Source organism: Diabrotica virgifera, chromosome 7 (genome assembly GCF_917563875.1).
Source record: "Diabrotica virgifera virgifera chromosome 7, PGI_DIABVI_V3a".
In the NCBI taxonomy this organism is placed as follows: domain Eukaryota; kingdom Metazoa; phylum Arthropoda; class Insecta; order Coleoptera; family Chrysomelidae; genus Diabrotica; species Diabrotica virgifera.
In genome coordinates this window covers 212,095,328-212,120,304 of record NC_065449.1, presented here as the reverse complement: position 1 = coordinate 212,120,304, position 24,977 = coordinate 212,095,328, and the positions used below count along the sequence as shown (strand labels likewise).

At 33.5% G+C, this 24,977-nt stretch overlaps 1 protein-coding gene across 13 annotated transcripts in view; it reads right to left on the bottom strand.

Annotated features, from left to right (window-relative positions):
- LOC114340505 (serine/threonine-protein kinase mig-15) overlaps positions 1-24,977 on the bottom strand; it is a 315,391-nt gene that overhangs the window by 176,785 nt on the left and 113,629 nt on the right. For all 13 annotated transcript variants that reach the window (XM_028291310.2, XM_028291254.2, XM_028291296.2 and 10 more), the window contains exon 4: positions 17,742-17,918. In XM_028291310.2, the coding sequence (XP_028147111.1) occupies positions 17,742-17,918 (177 nt within the window). The remainder of the gene's footprint in view (positions 1-17,741; positions 17,919-24,977) is intronic.

Below are 24,977 nucleotides of genomic sequence, written 5' to 3'. Positions count from 1 at the left end.
CTATTTCGTAAGTAACGAGTATTATGGGACTGCTATGGGATGAGCTACATTTATTGATTTAAAAAACAAATAAAAAACACGATGAATAGACTGAAATAGAAGTGAAAATAGATACAGAAACTGTAGTTAAAACTAATGCACGTACGCCTATAACTCAAGCCAACAAAAGAAAAGCAGTACGCGGAACCTTAACAGCAAATCGGTGCAAATCAACTCTAAATTTGACATAAATACTATTCTCTACAGAGCAGAGTGTTCAGACATAAAACCTGTAACATTCACTTCATTCGCTACACAGATGCAGACTGCTTCATCAGCTACTCAAACAGGCACTCAATCATACAATATATCTGAGCCTTTCTATTCCGTCTACTACACCTACATCCGCTACTTCTCCAGCTACACCAATTCAAACAGACAGTGACACTCAATCATGAACAGGTGAAGACGATAATACTGAGGAATTAAATTTTACAGAAATGTTATACTTCCTCTCTGAAACAATGAGTAAAAAGGTTAAAAAATATACTTTGCTAATAATATAACTGTTAATCTTTCTCTTACTGGAATTGCATCTCGAAATGTCTTTCCTGCCTATTTTATGGCCGATTTCATTTATAAGAAATTCAAAATCAGAACTTTCTATTCTTAAGAAGTTTTTAAAAGTGCCATCACATTTAATGTCTCCTGTCGATGGGTCTATGTTATCTCTTTCCAGATCAGCTAAAAGAGCTGTACCACTACCTATATTTTGCTCGAGCTGCTAATGAAGGACACATCCAAAATATTAATTTAACACGCCGGTGTCGCCTCCATAATATTACACAAGCTGCTGTTGCTATGAAGAGATCCTCCATACTTATATGACGCAATTTTATATACTACCTAACCTACCAGCTATCCATCTAAAATGCTGCAAAATTTATGCGCATGTTGTTGTTTTGTTTTTTGTTATATAGTCTGGATACTCATGCTATATTATAACAAGTTACATAACAAAGTTGTACAACAAATTTGTTGTACAACTTTGTTATTAGCATGTTTTGTTACATAGTCTAGACCCGGCTTTAAAAGTTCCCCGTTTCAGGAAAAATATTGTCTAAGAGCGATAGCCTAGTGACCTAGTGGGTAGACCTCGGATCTCGGATTCGTAAAGCAGAGGTTTCGATTTCAAATCCGGGGTGTGGATCTCCGATTTTTTTATTTATTGTTACTGCATTCATGTCTGTAGACAATGTTGCAATCTATTATGAGCACAATAAAAAAATATAGTAATAAAATAATAAATAAATATTTAAAAAAAAACAAGAAAAAAAATACAATCACTGGAAGCGAAACTAAACAATACGGAAGAAATATAACCACTGGATTCGGAACTGGATATGGAACTGGATAATATTAGAAAACTGATATTATAATATGTAAACACTACGAGCCTAGTAGGCCCATGGCTTGATATACTATTCTTTTCCACTCCCTTTTGTCAGTCGCTTTTGTTTCCCAGTTCCTTAAGTTAATTCTTCTCATATCTTCTCTAACTCCATTACTCCATCGTAACCTCGGTCTTCCTCTTCGACTTTTCCCTGCCAATGCACTAGATAGTACCATTCTGGGAATTCTAGATGGAATCATCCTCTGCACATGGCCCAACCATCTAAGTCTTTGCGCCTTAATTACTGCTAGTATGTTAGGATTTGTTCTTCTTACCCATTGTCCATTTAAGTTTTTCCCAACGAAGATTTTGCGCAGTATTTTCCTCTCCCAAACTAATAACAACTCTTGATGTTTTTTTGTTGTGACCCATGTTTCAGAAGCATACGTTACTATCGGCCTTATTACGGTCTTGTAAGTTCTTAGTTTTGCTCTTCGTGATATATGTTTACTTCTTAACAACCCATTAAAAGCAAATATAGCGCGGTTGCCCGACATAATTCTCTTTTGTATTTTTCTTCACAGTTAGGATCTCTTGTGAAGACAGTTCCTAAGTACTCAAATCTCTCAACTTCTTCGAATTTATACTGTGTTCCCTTCGCTGTTGTCATTGTTATGTATTGCCCCCGAACGAATTGCTTATTTGTCCATTCCATATACTTTGTTTTTGCTTCATTTATATACAATCCTTTGGTTGCTGCCCTCTCCTCGAGTTTCATGAGTGTTTCTATAAGTTCTATTTTGCTCCTAGCCAAGATTACCAAATCGTCTGCGAATGCCAAGCACTGATGTTTTTTGTGGTAGATCAGACCTGTTCTATTAATGTTTGCTTCCTGTATAACCTTTTCTAGTAATATGCTAAACATTATAGACGATAATGGATCACCCTGTCGCAGTCCTTGTTTGACCTCAAAGCTTTCTGTTATAGTATTGTTTATCTTGACTTTATCATACTGATAGATCATACTGATATTGTTTAAAAACACTAATAATATTGATATAAAATGTTAATCAATTTTATTTATTGTTATAAGAATCAAAGGTAAATATGATTAGGCGAATAAAGCCTTAGGTTTCGCAGTCAATATCCCAACCACACACACATGTTGCAATCTATTTCAATACGGTTTATAGTACAAACTATACATTTAATATCAAAATAGTGGGATATATTTTTTTAGTTGAGGACACTTGGTCACATTGCATTGTTTCAGGATAAGGTGAAATATCTTCAATAAATGGAAAAAAGCATGTATGTCATATATTATAATACTTTCTATACTCTTAATATGCAGTCTCGTATAAATTTGTAGTGACATGATTTTAAGTATAAGAACAAGAAGCTTGCAACAATTTTCAGAGAAAATAGAAAACTAAAACTATTTTAAAATGATTATTCGAAATAAAACATATGCACATATTCACTGTATTTGCCATCTAGTGGAATAACTGTAAAATTAAGTCAGTAAAAAAGGTACATTAAGTTTAATTAAATTAAGTAAATCATCTTGTATACTAAAATTAAGGTTGGAAAATTGTCATTTCAAAATGAAAATCGACAGGGGCAACAGTACCTATACTAAAATACACTCTGTATAGATAATTATGTCAATGTTAATAATACTGGATAGAGAATTGAATATCCTTTCAAATGAGCTAGCACACGCCCCTCTTCCCTATTTAAAAATAAGGGGTGGGGGAAATGGAAGGGAGGGGGTTGACAAATGACAGATATGTATGTACCGTAAAAACTGTGTTCCCCTTAGATCAAAAGTCGGGCTTTTATATTTATATATTAAGTTCAATATAAATTTCACATAACTGAACTGTATCCTCCATTTTGATTATGATTGTTCTCAACTAACGCTATTTTCAAAATTCTTGCTTTCCTATCCATCTTTAACGTAAATTATTAAAAAATATAAAACTATTTCTTTATTAACGCTAGTCTCCGATAAGGCTACCGTGATTTAATGCTGAGGTACTAAAATGTTATAAAATTAACAAACAGTACGAGCAAGAACAAAGAGTCCACATCCTTCTTATAACTACAAGTGACTGAAACATCGAAACAATAATAATTCTTACTGTGTTATACAGAAAAAGGCAGTAGAAACGATTAATCTCATATTTATCGACAACACTGTATGGTCCTCACTTGATGAGCTGTAAGGAAATATACACGTAAAGTTGTCCTCATTTTGTGCGCATAACGAAAAAGTATATACAGTCTCACTTTAATAGCTGCGTATAATGGCCTCACTTGGGTGGCAATATACTTGAACCATACGGGGCACACATACGTAATTTTTTTTGTGTATACTCGTCATTTTTTAATTGCTATTTACTTGTCAAGGTCACTATGAAGAGTTGAAACGATTATGTCTACGTTTTCTACCGGTCCTCACTAAGTGCGCGTAATGTCAGGACCTCACTTTGATATCTGTGCATAAATATATATATATATATATATATATATATATATATATATATATATATATATATATATATATATATATATATATATATAACAAAGGAGCACTCGTAAGTGTAGGGTTTTATCGGTCAAGTGGGTGAAAAAAGAGACAAAGAATTCAGCTACTTCATCTATTTATTGAAGACGTTTCGTCTACTGCTCGTCTATATATATATATATGTATGTATGTGTGTTTAAAAGTTAAACCGATTTGTATTTTTTTTCTGTGTTTGAAGAGGGGGCCAGGGCCGATTCAGAACCGGTGTAGTTTGTGACTTTTGACCACCCATAAGCCAGCTATAGGACTTGGTAGGTACAAAACGTCATATTTTTTAGGGGTATATATCTTCGGTTCAAGAAGAGACAGGAGAACCGCAAATACACCAAATCAATAGTGTTGAGTTAAGCTTTCAAATGGTGTCTAAGCCGTCAGGATCAGACATACACACGGCTCAGTATAGCCGAAAAACTGAAAAACTATACTTTGAAATTTTGGTTTTTTGACAATTACTCAAAACAACCTACGAATTGCGCCAATAACTGAGCGTTTGCAGAAGGACTCTAGACGAATCTAACGGTGTATACGTCATATCCGCGAAAATTCGAATTTTTAAGTTATAGGATTCATAAGTATGATCAAATCTATTTCCTACGGGAAAAACGGTTTCTCAAGCTCAATAATTCCTGTAATAGCTTTAGTTATCATACTTAACCTGAGATCCATCAGATACTACTGGTAAATACGTTTCAAACTCATGTTTACTGATCAAAATCGGTTAAGCCTTTTAGAAGTTATTAAGCTACAAAAGTATAATCCAATTAACGATTATTCCCGAAATGGTTTATGTAGTTGTAGTAATTACGACGCTAAATATTTGATCTGACAACGGGCAATCCGACTTCATTTACCGGTCATCTCAATATTTTTTTTTTCAATCTATTTCGAATAGAAAAAATCTAGTGTACATTCGATGGACACTAGATCATTTGGGAGATAATGCAACAAAGGTGACCATTTATAAAGCTTAACGAGTAATAGAGGAACATTGCATTCAACTTCATACATTTAATTTATAAATAACTTTGAAAAACTCTTGATACAAGAATAAAAAACCGCTAAACGCCTTAAAAATGAGTGGCGCATACAATATTCCAGCTACAAAAGATCTGATATGAATATTACGTGGCGAGAAAATGTATTTTCATTTTGATGTAAAACAAAATTCTACTTTTATTTTAACAGATGTTTCCATAATATTTGCTAAGTAAACGCGCCACAAAACAGTTTCAAAATTCAAACTGTATCAAAGTTACTCTTTTGTGGCGCGTTTACTTCAAATTTAGGAAATATTATGAAAAAATCTTTTAAAATAAAACTAGAATTTTGTTTTGCATCAAAATGAAAATACATTTTCGCGCCACGTAATATTCATATCAGATCTTTTGTGGCTGGAATATTGTATGCGCCACTCATTTTTACGGCGTTTAGCGGTTTTCTATTCTTGTAATGGATTATTATGGAGATTGTTATTTTTTATGGTAATACGTGACCTACTAAGAAAATTTTCCAAAGAAGCCTCGTATAATATTCACCCATTGTTTATTCCGTTTCCAAAGAATGATACAATTATTTTAAACATAAGTTAAAGGAAGAGCTAGATCCCACAATTACATAATAAATCATTCTAATGATGGAAAGTTTTCATACAAACTGTTTGGTGAATATATGAATTCTGAGATCCTTCGCACAATATTTCATAATATTGTACGTTTTCAGTAAGTAAAATGACAGTTCCTAATGAGGAGCTAAATTTCAGAACCGTCGTTTTACTCGAGAACACACAATGCCACTAGAAATGAGAATTATTGAAAATGTGGGTGTATGAGTAATTCACTCGAATTCTCTAAGTTTGAAATTTCAAAATACATACTGATTTATTTATTTAGCTTATGGCTTAAGTATATCACAGAATATATTTAGATTTATGCATTATACAATGCATCACAAACAGATGTCCAATTTTTTTATATATTCGATTGACCCTTCGGTTGCCATTACAAAGTCTATAGGGTCGCCTGTGTATGTTCTGCGTGGGCAGTCCTGAACAATGTGACTGATCGTCTGTCTTGCAGCGCCGCAGTCACAAGAAGGCGAGGGGAGTTTACCCCATCTGTGGAGGGAGTCGGCGCATCTTCCACAGTTTGTTCGAATTCGATTAAGGGCTGCCCAAATCTTACGGGGACGTTCAAATTCGCAAGGTTTCCCTATGATGTCCGGTAGACTATGGTAATGCGGATCTGTCCTACTTTCCCAATCTTCTCTCCATCGGGTATTTAAGTCAAAGTTGGATTGCTGCAGCGCTTGAGCAGATTGTAGAGGGGGTAACCTGGATCGGAGACGGTTTCCAAGAATATCGGGGATGTCGTTGTGGACTAGAAGCTGGTGACTGTCCATTATTTTGTTATAATCTTTAACCAATGCATGTTCGCGGCGTAGGTTGGGTGGTGCTATATTACTAAGGGTAGGTAGCCACATTGTAGGGGTGGGCTTAATTGTGCCTGTTATCATACGCATAGTACGGTTTAGTTGGGTGTCGACCAGCCTGCTATTTAGCCACACTGGAGCACAGTATTCTGCCACCGGATATATCAGGCCAAGAGCAGAGGATCTTAATGTTGATGCTGTGGACCCCCATGTAGTGCCGCAGAGTTTCTGTATTATATTGTTGCGTGTTTTCAATTTTGCTGCTGTTTTCGTCAGGTGTTCTCTGAATGTGAGCGTTCTGTCTAGAGTAACCCCAAGGTATTTCGGGTATTTATTGTGTTTTAACAACTTGTTATTAAAATACACTCGCAATTCTCTGTTTGCCAACTTGTTGTTTAGATGATAAGCTGATACTTCAGTTTTTGTAGTACTTGGCTGTAGTCTCCATTTCTTAAGGTATTCGCTGAGGATGGATAAGTCATTCGTGAGAGTGATTTCTGTAGTTTCTAAAGATTGGTGGCTTGTTGCAAGGGTCCAGTCGTCAGCATATCCAAACTTCCGAGATTCGGTTTCAGGCATGTCAGCAATATAGAGGCTGAAAAGTAAAGGGGCAAGGACAGAACCCTGTGGAAGACCATTGTTAAGTTTCATCTGTCTACTCGTCTCCTTTCCCATTATAACCTGGAAGGCTCTGTTGGTCAGCATGTTGTCAATGAGGTTAATTATCTTTCTGCAGGGGATAATGCGGGCCAGTTTATATATTAATCCCTGTCTCCAAACAGTATAATATGCTGCTGTTAGATCTATAAATACTGTTGCTGTCTTTTGTTTCTTTTGAAAACTAGCTTCTATAAAAGTTGTTAATGACAGCACTTGGTCCGTACAGCTTCGATGAGGGCGGAAGCCAGCTTGTTCAATGGGGACATTTTCTAGTATCCTGTGACTAATTCTGTTGAGGAGAAGCTTTTCTAATAGTTTATATACCATGCTGAGTAGAGCTATGGGGCGGTAGTTTTCTGGCTTATCGTTTGATTTGCCCGGTTTCGGAATTGCAATTATCTTTGTTCGCTTAAGTGAGAAAGGAATGTTACCTGACTGAAGTATATCATTAAAGAACATTGCAAGCCACTGTTTCGTGTATGCACCACTGTGTATCAAGAACTCTGGATGGATACCATCAAAGCCAGGTGCTTTACCTGATTTCATTTCTTTCAGCGCATGTGTGATTTCAGAAATAAGTATTCTTGCTGAATATTCGGAGTTCGTTCTGTTCATTTGTTTTAATGCCCTTAAGTCTCTTTTCACGTTGGTAGTATGTGTTCGATCTCTGGAGCTCTGGATAGAGATACTATATGGGAGGCAACCTTGTTAGGAGACATTTTAGACTCTCTGGATTCTAGCTGGTTAGCTCCTCCAATTTTCCGCAACAAGGACCATGCCTGCCGGCTTGATTTTTTGAAGTCAAGGTTTTCGACAGTCTTTATCCATTTTTGGCGTCTAGCTGTATCGATGTTGTGTAAAAGCTCATCGGCTATTTCTCGGTCACCATTTTCGAGAAACTTCGTGTATAAGTCTTCACATGTTTCAGTCCATCCAGGCACATATTCTTTGCGATACCCCCTAGGGATGGTTTTCTTGGCAGTGCTTATTACTGCGCCCACAAACCTCTCATAATGTTTGCTGGTTGGAGGGACCCAGCTCAAGGTCCGGTCTAGTTGTTCAGAGAACTTCTTCCAGTTTGCTTTTCTAAGATTCCACCTGGGTCGAGGATATGATCTAATTATTGGAATTGATATTCCGATGGTGATAAGCACCGGACGATGTTGAGTATGTGGGAAGTCTGCAAGGACACTTCTCGCAGTTGTTAGTGGTCTGTCATTGGTATCTTTTGAGACAAAACATAGGTCTGGGTTATATTCTTTTCTCCATGCAGCTGATTTAAATGTTCCTCTGTCTTTGGCATCAAAAACTAGATATGTGTTTTGCTCTTCGGACCATTCTACTAGTGCCTCCCCATTTTCATCATTCGTGGTGTACTTCCACATTTCGTGGTGGCTGTTGAAGTCGCCGATGTATATAGTAGGATGTGGATGAGCCTTTAGCACTTCTGGGTTCCATGTAGTGGCTGGAGGTTTGTATATGTTAACTACGGTAATATCTCCAATCTTGGTGACTACTTCATGTATATTATTTTCATTGGAAGCAGAAAGTAGGAAACCATTTTCTATATTGCAGCGAATGTAGGTTGCGACGCCGTAATGTTTATCATAGGTGGCTCCCAGTAAATCGTAGCCAGGTATCTTTCCCCTTAAATCAAGCTGGACTTTGTCTTCAGTAGGGGTCTCTTGTATGGCAACCAGGTCAATGTCGTTATCGTGTAGGATTTTTTGCAGCACTTGGCATTTTGCCTGGCTTATGCCCTCGATGTTAAGGTGACAGACTCGGATACACGGTCCGAGATCTCTAGTCAGTTATATACATACATACTGAAATATATACTGAAACAATACATACTGAAATTGATAAGGAAAGAAGCAAAATAAAACTGAATTCAGTCGTTTTTTCATTGATCTAATCCACTGTTATTGATTAAATTCAACATATTTATGGGAGATTGGAATGCGAAGGTAGGAGCAGAAAAGGTCGAATCGATCATCGGTCCATACTGTTTAAATTGGAACCAGAACGAACGAGGAACACGCTTTGTTGAATTTTGCCAAGAGAACCAACCTCCTGGTGGTTCTTAACACATGATTTAAATTACCTAAAAGACGTCTGTATACGTGGAGGTCTCCTCAAGATTGCGAAGGAAATATTGTGAGGAATCAAATCGACTACATTACAATTAACAAAAGGTTCCGTAATGGTATTCTAAATGTAAAAACGTACCCAAGCTGTGACATAAATTCAGACCACGATCCTGTAGTCGAAACTGTCAGAATAAAACTTAAAAGAGTAGACAAGGCTAAACCCAGTCAGGGAATAGCATGGAGTAGTGCTGACCAAGGACAAAAACATTATAAAGACATGGTAGACACGCAGTGAGAGTCATTAGCTCCCACTAAAGAGAATACAATAAAAGAAAACATTGAAGACATGTGGGGAAAAATTAAAAATATTGTTCTAGAAACAGCAAACCAAAATATACAGAACGAAAACCGTAAACAAAGAAAATTATGGATGACAAACAAAATATTACAAATTATGGAGATGAGACGAATGGTAAAAAAACAAAAACCTAACAAGATACAAAGAACTCAACAGCGAAATTGAGAGAAAGATAAATGTAGTAGATAAGGAAGAGTGGATGAAAGAAAAATGTAAAGATGTAGAAGATGTGCAAAGCATAAAGATAGAATTACACAAAAAGGTTAAAGAAGTAGCTGGAATATGGAAACCCAAACATTTATTATTGTAACAAACAAGAAAAACCAAAAGGAATTGAATTAAACCCTGAAAAACAGAAAGAAATATGGGAACAATATCTTAAAGATTTGTTTGGTGATCAGAGAACAGAAGAGCCCCTACAAATAGATACAGATGGAAAACTAAATATTCTAACCGAAGAAGTTATGCGGGAAATAAAAGACGCAAATAACAACAAGGCACCCGGCGAAGATCTAACAACAGCCGAACATTTTAAACACCTAAGTGATGATGCTGTCAGGAAATTAACCTACCTCTGTAACATTATATATGAACATGGCACTCTACCACATGACTGGCTAACATCCACATATGTAGCTCTTCCTAAAAAACAAAAAGCAAGGAAATGTAAAGACCATCGAACTGTATCCCTAATAAGTCATGCCGCTAAGATTTTTATGCGAGTAATTTATAACCGCATTCACAATAAGTGTGAAGAATACCTGAGTCGTTCTCAATATGGTTTTAGAAAAGGTACAGGCACCAGAGAAGCAATTATGGGATTGACATTAATGGCAGAAACGTATCTCGAGGTTCAAAAACAGCTGTATGTGTGCTTTGTCGATTATAGAAAGGCCTTCGACCGCATTAGACACGAAAAATTTAATTGAGGTGCTAAAAGAAGTAGGGCTGGACGGACACGACATAGCTATAATAAGCAATACATACTGGAACCACACAGGATGTGTTCGAACAGACAACGGAAATACCAATTATGTAAACATAGAACGAGGAGTGCGCCAAGGGTGCATTCTGTCCCCTTTACTATTTAACGTCTATGCTGAACATACCATCAGAGCTTCTCTTGAAGATCGCCCTGAAGGTGCCAGAGTCAATGGAATTATCATTAACAATGTAAGATATTCCGATGACACCGTAGTATTAGCGGAAACAGAAGACCAACTAAAAATATTGATGAACATACTATCAGAAGAAAGTCACAGACTGGGCTTGGATATTAATCTTTCCAAAACCAAAATCATGGTATTCCACAAGAACGCCCATGAACAAATTACACCCAACATACAAATCAATGGTATCACCCTTCAGAGTTCCCAAAGCTTCATATACCTGGGCAGAGAGCTAAACAGTCAGCTAGACCACTCAAAAGAAATTAGAAGACGCATTGAAATAGCATCTGGCTTCATGAGCTAAATAATAATAATAATATTGAACATCTGAATAATATTGAGAACACTAAAGTGTTATGTGTGGTCTCTATTACTATATGGCTGTGAGACCTGGACATTAAAACAGTATGACGTCAACAAACTGAATTCATTCGAAATGTGGATGTACCGCCGAATGCTAAGAATAAGCTGGACCAGCAAAACTACAAATGAAGAAGTACTGGAAATAATGAACACACGTCCTCATCTGGTCAACACAATCAAAATTAGAAAGACGTCATATCTAGGACACATAATGCGCCATAGGGAATTTGAGCAGCTCCAGGTAATATTAGAAGGCAAAATCGAAGGTAAAAGGGGTATAGTAAGAAAGAAAAAATCCTGGCTCCAAAACATCAGAGATTGGACCCACACAACAGGGAATGACTTAATCCATCAAGCCCAGAGAGAAATTTGCCATATTGACCGCCAACCTCAATAGAGAAGGCACTTAGGAGGAGGGATTGATTAAATGTAACAGATTTCGATAAAACGAAAAAATAGTCAAAACAATGGAGTAATCGTAATTATATCGTAAGGAATTTTTTCCGGCTATATCTTTTCGGATTGTTCCGGTACCAATTACATCTTTAAGTAACTAGTATCGATGCATAGTGGCCCAGAGGGACCGACGGCTTTACGTGCCTTCCGAAGCACGGTAAAACAATGGACTGATCTTCGAATCGACTCACAAAAAATGTGAAGGCGAGTCTTTCCGTTAGCAAGATAATATAGTCAGTTTTTTTGGCACTCATTCGTTACGTTTAGTGGCATCCTCTATCGTTTGCAGGATGATCGGCACCGCAGTTGACAAATTTTCCTTTTTTCCTTTATTTTGTGAGAGTATTCCTTTGTCTCGTGAAGATCTGTACATTTAACGCATCTGAATGAGTTTTGAGAGTAGCATTTAGTGTGTCCAAAATTGTGTGGATTACTTAAAAATATCAACACCGAGAAATTTTTGCATCAATTGGAAATGGTCATAAATATAGAATCATCATTATATTTTTCAGTCTGATTGGAAGCCAATAAGTGGAAAACATGAGAAAAATGTTGACGGACAAAAATGTTTTTGCATTTTTGCAGTAGAATACGGAATAGTGTTCTTATCTTCTAAATCTTGTTAATCTTGAATATAGTGCAGTCACTGAAGGTGGATATGAGCTATTACCTCCGATTTCGTTGAACCTCCATCGATTTGCATGAAAATTGGTGAGTGGTTAGAGGATATCTCAAGAAACAAAGGTGACATGGTGTCAACTTGCGCTTTTACCCTGGGGGTGGATGCCACCCCTTCTCGTGGGTGAAAATTATTTTATTAAAAATAACCCCACAATAGAGGGACAAATTATAAGCAAAATTTGTTATATAAATTTATTAAAATAAATCAAAATTTTTTGAGTTATTGAAAATCAAAGATTTTAATTTTTCGTGAGAAAAATGTATGTTTTTAACCGATTTTTCATAAATATCTCAAAAACTATAAGTTCTTGCAAAAAAGTTATAATTATCAAAATTGAGGCTAATAAAAAATCAAATAAACTCCTTACTAGAAAAACCTTTCAATGTTAACTAAAAGTGAGTTATAGGTAATTGAATGTATATTTCTTTCGTCGAGTACCCAAATCTAAATATTCAAGCTTAAATACCGGGAAAATGGTGCATCTTATAACATAAACTTATTAAACATTTGTCAAAGTTTATAGAAAAATCTATCAAAAATAAGCCCTCAAACAAGTTGATAGCATTAAAATTTATGCACCAAAAATGTTTTAAAATGTATCTTTTACAAATTTTTCCAAAAAATGTTATTGTTTTTTTTTGTAAATAACTCCGTTAATTTTTAAGATATAAGGTTCACCTAAAAACTAATTAAAAGTTGATTCCAAGAGCTATTAAAAAACGTCAAAATTAGTCTTTTAAACCTCTTACTTTTTTAAAAATGCAAAATTGAAATATTAAATGTTTCTATCTCGGTTATTTTTTACTCTACGGAAATGGTAAAATGGATAAAGTATTTGGAACAGAAAAAACTAAAATTTAGTTATATATGATTTTTTACGTATATTGAGTATTTATGGAGCTATTATCAAAAGAAAATGAAAAGTACGATAATTGTAAAAATTCTGATTTTTTTAAATTATATCTTTTTTTTTTTTTCAAAAATATGCATTCTAATCCGGTCAAAATTGTTGAAATCATTAACTATGTTAATTCTTGTGAGGATTACTACAAACTTTAATTTTTGTCGAAATGGTGTATGTTTTATTTTTCACTTCTACCTAAAAAAATTGAAAGGGTTCTCTTATTTTCATCATAACTTGCCTAATTTTGACGCTATTAACTTCTACTGGAGCTCATTTGATAGGTATTCCAAAGTACTTTGACAAGTGCTTAACAAGTATATTATATAAAATGCATCGTTTTTCCGTTATGTAAGCTTGAATATTGAAAATATACATTCAATTAGCCATAACTCACTTTGAAACAACATTAGTTTAGTTCTTTAAGTGTGGAGTGTATTAAATTTTTTATTATCTTTGATTTTGGTAATAATAGCTTTTTTACAAAAGGTTACAGTTTTTGAGTAATACGTGAAAAACAACTTTAAAACATGCATTTTTTTTTAAGAAAAAATACAATCTTTGATGTTTAATAACTCAAAAAGTATTGATTTATGTTTAGTACATTCTTTCACCGTTTTTGCTCTAAATTTTAAAGAATCGCTTGGATTGACATGAAATTTGGTATACGCATAGCTTACATTTCAAAGAAAAAAAGTGATATTGTGCCGATGTGTGCTTTTTTTCTGGGGGTGAAAAAATATATGTCCAAAATAAGTCCGGAAATGGGTAAACTGATTAATTATAAGTAACTTATGTTCTAGAGCTTTTTCGCCAAGTCAACACTTTTTGAGTTATTTGCGAGTGACTATGTTAATTTTTCAACAAAATAACCACATTTTTAGACGGTTTTTCGCAAATAATTCAAAAAGTAAGTATTTCTTAGAAAAAATATAGCCTGTAAAAAGGTAAAAAAATGGTGTACGCGTTAGGTCTCTGGACCTCGTAGAACCAGAGTTATAGCCAATGAAAAGTAGATTCATATTCACCAAATTTCAAATAGAATATTTCGACGTGAAATATCCAAAAAATTAAGCACTTTTTGGGAAAAACCCATTTTAACTTTTTTAAAGTTTTTAAAAAAATCTTTATTTCCGATTTTATAAAAAGGTTCTAGCATTAAATTTAAGTTACGCTCAAAATAAAGTTGGTCCCTTTTGTTTTGGCAAAAAAAAATCGGGAAGACCACCCCCTAATTAGCAACTTAAATGAAATTAACCGTTGCCTTCACAAATTATTTTTCTTATATTGTGTTTATATGATCTGTTAAGTTTCATCGATTCAAAGTGCTTATTTTTGAAAAAATTTGGTTTTAAAGTAAAATTTTTAAAAATTTTAATTTTGAGAAATATGCTTTTTTTCAAAATAACTTAAAAATTGTTAGAGATACCAAAAATCTCGAAAAACAAAAAAAGTCAGCATTACTTTTCTGAATATCATGTATTTTTTTGTTTTTCTGTTAGACAAAAATTTATTAAGATTTGCTGTTTCTAAATTTGCATACATTCGTGATCAGTGACTCTTTCTACCCCTTTTAACTACAGCCCTTTCAAAAATAAGGTCTTTGAAACGATGAAACTTACAGATCATATAAACAATACATACACGAGTCAAGAAACTTGTGAAGTCGTAACGATTAAGTTCATTTGAGATACTAATTAGGGGGTGATTTTCCCGATTTTTTACCAAAAAAAGGGACCAACTTTATTTTGAGCGTAACTTGTTTACTTTTGATGCTAGAAATTTTTTTATAAAACAAAAATTAAGCTTTTAAACACTTTAAATAAGTTGTAATGAGTTTTCCCCGAGATGTGCTTCATTTTTGGTTATTTCACGTTAAAGTATTCCATTTGGAATTCGACGATTTTTCATTAGCTATAACTCTGCTTCTACTATGTATAGAGACGTGATATATACATCATTTTTTTAAATTTTTTTTATAACCACGCTAAAAGCGTGGTTATTTTGTTGAAAACATGAACATATTCACTGGCAAATAACTCGAAAAGTAATGACTTAGTGAAAAAACTCTATAGAACAAAAGTTACTTAAAATTAGTCAGTTTATCCATTTCCGGACTTACTTTGGACGAATATTTTTTCACCCCCAAGAGGGAGTTAAAACCACCCCCAGAGCAAAAGCACATATCGGCACAATATCACTTTTTTTCTTTGACTTGTTAGCTATGTATATACCAAATTTCATGTCAATCCAAGCGGTTCTTTAAAATTTAGAGGTTTTCCAATATTTTACCGTTAAAGAACGTACTAGTTAATAACTTTATTTAACAAATTTTTGCTTAGAAGTTGCCCCTCTATCGATTTCTGGTATTATTTTTAATACAAAAAATTTCACCCCCGAGAAGGGGTGGCATCCATCCCCAGGGTAAAAGCGCAAGTTGGCATCATGTCACCTTTGTTTCTTGAAGTATCTTCTAACTACTCACCAATTTTCATGAAAGCCTATGAAGGTTCAACGAAATCGGAGGTGAAAACCTTCAGTGACTCCACTAATAAGTGTGTTTTAAATAATTAATATCCTCAAAATCACATCATAATATTATTAAAACTATTGCAATTAATATTAAATTAATATTGCAATTATTATTAAAACTATATTGTATTAAGTGTGGCAGAAATGCAACATGCAGTAGTCTTTCCTAAGGAAGAATACGGATTACATTGGTAAGCAAATAACTGGATCTGGTCTTTTAGATCTTTATTTCATAGAGGACGATCGTTATACACTTTTTGAAAAAGAAAAACCCAAGAGACAATAGACAATTTTGTTAGTGGGAGAGGAACTATATGGATCATACTTTCTACTATAATTAAAATTCTGATTAGAGTTTAAAATATTTCCAAAATGTTTGAAAGCATTTTCTTTACCTATTATCTGAAATTTTATGTCCATTATATGACTAATATAGCCATAGCCACACTTGGAAACCGTATACAATTTATAGTGGAAAATATAAAACTTTGTTAGTACATAACCTCTAACCACTTCCGTTTCAGGTTGTTTTAATCAGTTTTGATTCACGCTTTTATCAACTTTTCCTATTCAATCATTATCAGTATCGAACTAGCTGTGTCTGTCTGTAATAATTTAATAAAGTAAATATATGTGTTTTGCCTTAACAATGATGGCATAAACAAATGCAACAAAATTGTAAGAGAAAAATATCTAAAGCTGTCACCAGAGTCTTCATTTGGTATGTCTATATTGTTGGGGATCTTCCTCGTCGTCTTCCTTATATCGTTAAACAGTTCTTGACTTGACACACGTTATTTATATGATTCATTTTTATCTCTGATGCACATGTTTTTTCCTGCTTAGCTCCTCCATTTCCTGAGAGTTATTTCCTCTCTGCTGTTTTTGTGGTATGTTGTAGCATAAATCTTCCTTCCACCAATTCAAAGATTTCCCCTTACATTAAATAATATGTGTTCTTTTGTATGTTATGCGGTGTGTAGTCTTTTTCCGTTAAATGTATTCAGCTTTTCATTCCATTCCATGCTTTATTTGTATCATCAAATATTGGTGGTTTTTCCTTGCTTATCAATTTCATATAGAATTCTTCCGCGCATTACAGTTCTTAGTTGCTTTGTTTATTATATTTTTCTATGGTTTGTTTTTAAACCAAGAAGAGTGATTCAAATTTACCGCGCTGTAATGCTTGTTTGTAATTAGTCCAACCACAGGCAAGTTTACTCCACTGTTATAAAATTTTGACACTAATGACATTTATCAAATTTCGACACATTGATTGGTGGCATTTCACGGGTTAATTAAGTTATATCGGCGATTTTTTGTGTTTTCTGTGTTATTCCTTAATTTTTAAATTTTTAGTACATGCTTTTATATAAATATCAGTTGTTTTTAGAACTCTTTAGTGACGTATTAATATAATATAATATTTATGGATTACCATTGAGGGCCGACATGATCAACCAAAAAAGAAGATGTATTTGGTGATATTTCTAGTGACTTTCTTGGGTGTGAATCTGTCTTTTTAGTTTACTCCTCTTGGTTGTAAAATAAACTATAGTTGTGTGGAATTTGAGCTTGAAGTTCATTTTTAGCAGCTCATGATCTGATCCACAGTATCCTCCAGGCATAGCTTTTACATTACATTTAGTCGATTTGTTTGGACTAGTCCATGTTCATAACCTTCTTGGGTAGTGTTTATAAAATGTAAGTATTTGGTATTACTAATTGTTTTCACTGGCAAACTATAAGAGACATTCTCCTCTGCTGCATCATGAGATTTTTTCGAAAATTTTTCGAAATAGAAAAGTTGTCTGACTCAACATGAATAACTGAATAAAAAAACTCTCATGAGGGAGGTAATAATTTTTTTAATAGTGGGCCCAAGGTCTATTAAGTTTGAACATCTTCATGATAGTTTGAACTGGATATCTTCGAGGTTTTGTCCAGTTGATGCAGAGTCGAAAGTATTGTCCATTTGTATACTGAAATTATTAAATTATGTCTAGTATGAACAAAAAATTCCTGAGATTTACTTTTTACTACATAAAACTCATTTGTAGCATGGACCCACGACTCACCCAACAATTCCCGAAAATATTCCCCAGCTAATATTTAGAAACAAACAAGAGATCACTTACCTAATTTAACTTCAGCGTTGTCAGTTAGTAAAACATTCTGGCCTTTAATATCTCTGTGTATGACCTTATTCGTATGTAAATAGGACAATCCCCTGAGTATTTCCCGACAAATGTACGCTATCCACTCCTCTTTTAAGGACTGCCCTTTGGTAGACTTCACCAGATCCGTTACCGACCCTAAAAATAATTTTTATTACCTTTATGCTTTTAGTTATAAAGCCTTCAGGGAGAAAGGGAAATTTTCTTTAGGCCAGTAAAGGGCCATTTTGGGGTATAATTGGAGAGCTATTCTTTCCAAAATCTCTTAAATCCATTAAATGGTTAAACTCAGAAATCATAGAGTTTTATTTAAAAAAAAAGTAATTAAGATACAACTTGAAGAAAATGTCTAATGTTTTACAAATTACATTATCAGTTTTTATTGACGTACAAAAATCTTAGTCTTTTGGAAGTGCTAAAATTAAAACCACCTGATCTGGATTTAAGATATTTAGGAAATAACAAGGTATTGAAAAAAAAATGAAAATTGTGTATTTATTCTTAGCTTACAATAAGTAATATTAGACAAAACAGCTTTTAAAAGTTATTCAATCATCATCATCGTCATTGGAAATATAGACCGGGAGATATTATACAGAAGTTCAGCCACGATTTTCTCAGTCCTGCCTTTTGCAGTACTGGAAGGGTAGACGAAGTACTTACCAATCTGTGGAAACATCCACAAATTTCCTGTGACATTTTCCTGTAAAAACTAGATTTTCCCAAAAAATAAAAATAGGGTTTTGCGATGAATTTCTGAGTCCTGCCATATCAGTAGAATGACAGGATACTATCGACTTTATGAACAAAAATTTTTTGGGCAGGAGGGTTGCAAACGGGCTAACGGAGTATATTGTATACAAACATGTAAGGAAAATAATGAAATTTTCATGATTTTCTGGGTCCTGCCAACTAAATAAATTAAACATATTTATTTCAAAATGATCAAAAAAATATTGGCATGACGTCTCCTAATGTTTAAGTATACTTGTCGCTTGGAAAATTCTGCGGAAAATCTTCACCCTGATTCCGTGATTTTCTGAGTCCTGCCTTTAAAAAGTTTTAATACTCAAATGCAATCAATACTTTTTCGGTACTCGGCAGGAAGGTTAAACGGTTCTAGGGAGTTCTAAGGAGTCCTAGATTTGTAAGAAAATTCGTGAAAAATTCCACGATGTTCTGAGTCATGCCATTTTGCATATGTTTCAAGAATCTATATAAGTATATTTACAGAGAGGCAGGATGGTTTTATAGTTATTTCGTATACAGGGTGGGGCATTAGTGTGACAAAGTCCAATTACTCGTTTGTCGTAAGAGATACGAAAAAAAGCTAGAGCTCTTTGAAGATGGCGCCTCGTAATTAGTTTTTTTATATCTCCAGAACGCTTCCATTTCGATACACAAAAACTGGTCCGCCATTTTATCTTCCAGAGATAAATCGATTCTATCAATTGCGAATCTCTAGTACTGGTCATAGGAGTCCGTTTTGGGTAGGACAACGGTTATTTTATCGCATAACTTTTTTGTCTTTAACTTTTAAGCATTTTTGACACTATATTATTAAATTGTGAGGTAGTACAGTAGTACAGTGTGAGGTAGCACAACAATTCTAGTACTAAAAGGTACTCTTGCTTTAAGTCGGTAGGATGCACCGTTTTCTAGAAAAATCAATTTTAAAATTTTTCGTATTTTGAATTTAAGAAAAATTTGAATAAAAAAATTTAAAAAAACGGTGTACTTATCGACTTTAAGCAAGAGTAACTTTTAGTACTAGAATACCTCATAATTTAATACAACTCTACTGTCAAAAATGCTTAAAAATTAAAGCAAGTTATGAGATTTCGTTGATCTACCCAAGACGGGCGCCTATGACCGATACTAGAAATTCACAATTGATAAAATCGATTCATCTCTGGAAGAGAAATAAACGTACCAGTTTTCGTTTTTCTAAATAGTTTTTTTTATTTATTTTTTTTTTCAAATTCAAAAACCGCAAAATTTTTCAAATCGATTTTTCTAGAACCTGGCGTATCCTACCGACTTAAAGCAAGAGTACCTTTTAGTACAAGAATACCCCGTAGTTTAATAATCCAGTGTCCAAATGCTTAAAAGTTAAACACAGAAAAGTTATGCGATAAAATATCCGTTTCCCTACCCTAAACGGACGCCTATGACCGGTACTAAAAATTGACAATTGATGGAATCGATCTATCTCTGAAAGATGTACCAATTTTCTTTTTTCTAAATACATAGAAGTGTTCTGGAGCTATTTAAAAAAAAACTAATCGTTACTAATACGCCATCGTTAAAGAGCTTTAGCTTCCTTAGCAAGCATTTTCGGAATAGGTGAATTGAGTTAAATTTTCTTAAAATTATCTGAGTAATTTCCGGGCTTCGTTTGTTAGAAGAGTTTCTGGACAACCTGTATAATAGGTACAATCCCTACTATAACCAATTAATTGTAAAATTATTGATTTTCTTCCTATTACTTTTATTACGTTTACTTAGATACAAATATGATCTTAAAATAAATATCTTTCAGTTTGGTATTAGATTTGAAAGGTGTGTAAAAATCCGAGACATTACTCAGGAAAATAATATACCGTACGATTGTTTTAACGATATAAAAATTAATTTTTATGTATTAAATATCTTTGCGATTATCCTGCCACGTTGTAAACGGTTTTAGATTAGTGTTTTTTAAGCATACTTAACATGCCATGACTCATAAAATTGTGGTGATATGAATATGTTTGTATAACAACCAGCAATAATTTTACAGACTTAACATTTTATTTTTATATAAGAAATAACTACACAATCATCCCGCCTCTTTGTAAAGAGCTTTATATTAACATTCTCGAGATATGTGCAAAATGGCATGACTCAGAAAATCGTGTAACTTTCCACGAATTTTCTTACACATTTTTTAACTATGTATAGGAAAAAAGGTGTAACTAAACATCCTGCCATTTTAAATAATGTCTACTTAAATTATTTATTTTATAATAAAATTTATTTTATGACTCAGAAAATCACGGAACCAGGGTGAAAATTTTCCACAGAATTTTAAAAGGGACAAGTGCAGTTAAACATTAGGAGACGTCATGCCAACATTTTTTTCGATCATTTTCAAATAATTATGTTTAATTGATTAAGTTGGCAGGACTCAGAAAATTATGAAAATTTCATTATTTTCATTACATGTTTGTATATCTATATACTCCCTTAGTCATTTTGCAACCCTCCTGCCCAAAAAATTTTCTTCATAAAATTGATAGTATCCTGTCATTCTATGGATATGGCAGGACTCCCTCGCAAATTCATCGCAACTCCCCATTTTTTTCCTCATGAAAAATCTAATTTTCTCAGGAAAATGTTACAGAAAACCCGTGGATTTTTCCATAAATTATAAGTATTTTTTCTAACCTTCCAGAAATTGCAAAGGGCAGGACTTAGAAAATCGTGGTTGAAGTTCTGTTAATATCTCCCGGTTTAATAGAGTTTTCCACATCATTACTTGTATTAGCTGATAAAACGTTCTGCCAAAATGACATGAGCAGGATGCTGTTGGAAAATACCTAGCTTACTTAAAGGTAGTTTAACACCTTGTAACTTCTATTTCTTAATTAAAGGGCCTAGGCCTCTCTGCTTCTCTGGCACTGTTTAAATTTTAGATGACACGGAAAATTACACGGTATCGCCGTATTTCACCTTCATTAACTGGTCTAAAAGTCTCCGGGGAGAACCAGAAATTATTTATTAATGTTACGTGCCTTTATCTGGAGTTTTAAAAAGTTTTTCTCGGATTTGCGTGTTTATTGGAAAAGTTTTCTAATTTGGTGTCGGTTAAAATAAAGTTGTTTACATAGAAAGAGGGTTATATCGTTTGAAAATACGATCTTCATTCGCAAAAACTCCAACAATGAAATATTATGGTTTACAATATGTTCGGTTGCGTTCGTGATATGAGAAAGTGCCTTTAGTTAAATATCGGTTATTACAAAAACTTGTATTTTTGTTATTAAAAATCTCGTTAATGTTGATTAGATACGGTTTACTTCACTTATAGTAAATATTTACATTTTAAGCATGTGTACACTAAAAAACAAAAACTTCTAAATTACTTATAATACAGTGTTGGAAATTTCTGTTGGTCAACACCTAACGTTCTATTTCCCACTCATTAAAATTAATAAAAAATTCGTGCTAACCGATAGGAAAAATAAAATTCAACAGTAAGACCATCACGAAGGTAAAGTCAAAGTAATTCAAAGACTAACTCACATATGCATAAACTTTTCTTTTCCTTCAGCCATTTTCTAGCCACTCTTGAATATAGACCTCTTTCATATTTCCCCATTCTGTCCAGTCGTGTGCTTATTTGAAAGCACCTATATCCGGAATACTTTTTGATAGCATCAAACCATTTCTTCCGCTTTTGTCTGTCTTGGTCGCCAGTTTAGTTGTCTATCTGGTTTAATCTTGCCGAGCTGATCTTGTTGTCCTACCCATTGCCATTTCAGTTTTGCAAGAAGTTCTAACACAACTGCAATTTTGGTTCTTTTCTGTCTCCAAAGACTAATACCGAGCATTGTTCGTCATCATCACTTTTGTCCTTGACATCTTAAGCAGCATTCAGTCGATTTAACATGTCTCTCACTTCAAGAATACTGCCACTTATTACGAAGATATCATCGGTAAATTGGAGATAAGATGATTCAAATGAGAGCCGTCAATATTTGTGCATCTACCTTCCCGCGGTAATGATGTGAAGACTTTTTCTAGCGCCATAGTAAATAACTTTGTAGCTACAGTGTCTCCTTGACGTACAGCTCTACTTATTTTAACTCTGTTTTCATATCCCCATTGACTTTAATATGCAATGTGGCATTTTCGTATTTACGCATATGCTTATAACGTCTTATAACTTCTAACAGATAAAATATTAAAAAATATAAGTAACCAGTCCCACCTTAACGTAGTCATGTGGCTTGAACCAGAGATAATGCTGTCAGAGGAGCAAAAAATAGAAACACACAAGTAAAGGCGTATAGTACCAGCCACAGCCTGAAGAGCATTTTCGTGTTTAAAAAAGAAGTCACGAACGATCTACAGAAGGCACCAGATCCCATCTCCTTTATCACCTTTCATATTAAACATGATATGTACTAGTGATGAAAGAATATATTCGCATTCGCGAATATTCGCATATTTTTGCATATTCGCATTCGTATTCGCGAGATTTGTGCGAATGTTTTGCGAATATGAACATCAAAAAAAAATAATTTGTGGATAATATTAGGTTAATAAAATCAAAATCTATTCACATCTAATCTTTTTTTATTAATAGTCGAGGAAATGAAGCTGAAAAAATGGCAAAACCTCGCAATTTTTTCATCCAGCATCGATTTGTACAAAAATTTGGGATTAGGCTCATTACACCCTCTAGTTCATTTTCTATATTGAGCCGTTGTACGCTTTTGGTTTTTTAAGGGTGAAAACTACCCCTAAAGAAACTACTTGTAAAAAATTATAAAACAACATTTTAAACTTAATATTGTCAACATTTGGTTCTTATTAGTTACATAATAATTGTTTTTTGCTTTAGGAAATACTATCATAATTCAACACTTAAAACCACCCTTGTTGGAGCTATATATAAAAAATTACTTATCCTAAAAGAATAATTTCGGCTTGCATCGATTTAGATAAAAATTTGGGATTAGGATCATCTCACCCTGTACTTCATATTCTTTAACATTCTCAAGGGCGTCAAGCAAAAATTATATAAAAACATTGTAAACTTTAATATGGATAAAATTTGGTTTTGATTGGCTGAAAATATTGATTGTTTTATGCTTTAGGATATAATATCATAATATTTCAACCCTTAAAGACCACCCTTAAGAACGTTACAATTTTTATAAGTAGGTAATTTAATAGATCTATACAGAAAAAAAAGTAGAATTATAGAATTACAAAAACATTTATTTACACAAAAATACGAATTTACAAATATGTAGAGGTACAAATACAAAAATAGTTTTTAAGTCATCTTCCAGTATACGAACCAGTTCTGTGGTATTATACATTCATTGAAAATGTTCCATAAGCGGACTATTCGAATATTTTGAAAAAAAAATCAATTTATAAACATAGATCCTTCATTTTTGGCGATAAAAAGCTTTTTCAAAAATGATTTTGTAGGATTTTTGAAGAACTATAAGATTGGGTAAATTAAATTCCGTTAGATCCCTTACTTTTTAATTGGGGTGGGTTTAAAGAACTCGAATAAGGGGGTCTTTGCTCGTAAATAGAGGTTTTAAACAGCTATATCTCGCTAACTATTAACTGTAATGAAAATCTATGCCAAACATAATTTTAGTTATTAAAAAAGCTACAATTTAGTTATTTATGATTTTTTTCGTATTTCTAGTATTTTCGGAGATATTTTGAAGAAAATGGTAAAAAATACCAAATTGCAAAAAATCAGTTTTTCTTTAAGAGGATCGGTACGTATTTTCGGCTGCAATGCAATTCAAATGGGGATTCATTTTTTCCGAATCCTGAGAAAACTGATAAGTATTTTTGAAAAATTTAAACGCAGAATGAAAGATCACGTTATTAGCGAGGGCCGAAAGTCCCTGAGAACTTCTATAATGTTTATTTTAATAAGTTACAGGGGTGAAAAACTAAGAGACAATTTAGTGTGATTTTTAATTTCAAATATATCATTCAAAATAAAGTTTTTATTTATTCTAAGGGACTTTCGGCCCTCGGTAATAATTTATTCTTTCATTCTGCGTTTAAATTTTTCAAAAATATTTATTGGTTTTTTCAGGATTCAAAAAAAATAAACACAATGCCGTGGTAATATTTTCCAAATGTATCTTTGTCTTACAACGCACTCAGCCAAATATAATATTGTCAGCATATATTGTCAGTCAGACACTGACAATCAGTGACAATTTTAAATATTTGACATTGCATCGGGAATATGTTGAGTTATTGATTAAATATTATTGAAATATAGTGTATTTGATAAATAATTGATTTAAGACGTGAACTTAATAAAAAGTTATTTATTGTGTATTATTTGTGGAAGATCGAAGCAGAGAATACATCAGGATAATATATTCTGTGATCCAAGTATTTTGTTGTTAAAGATGTTCAAAATTGTAGGCGTTCCATAAC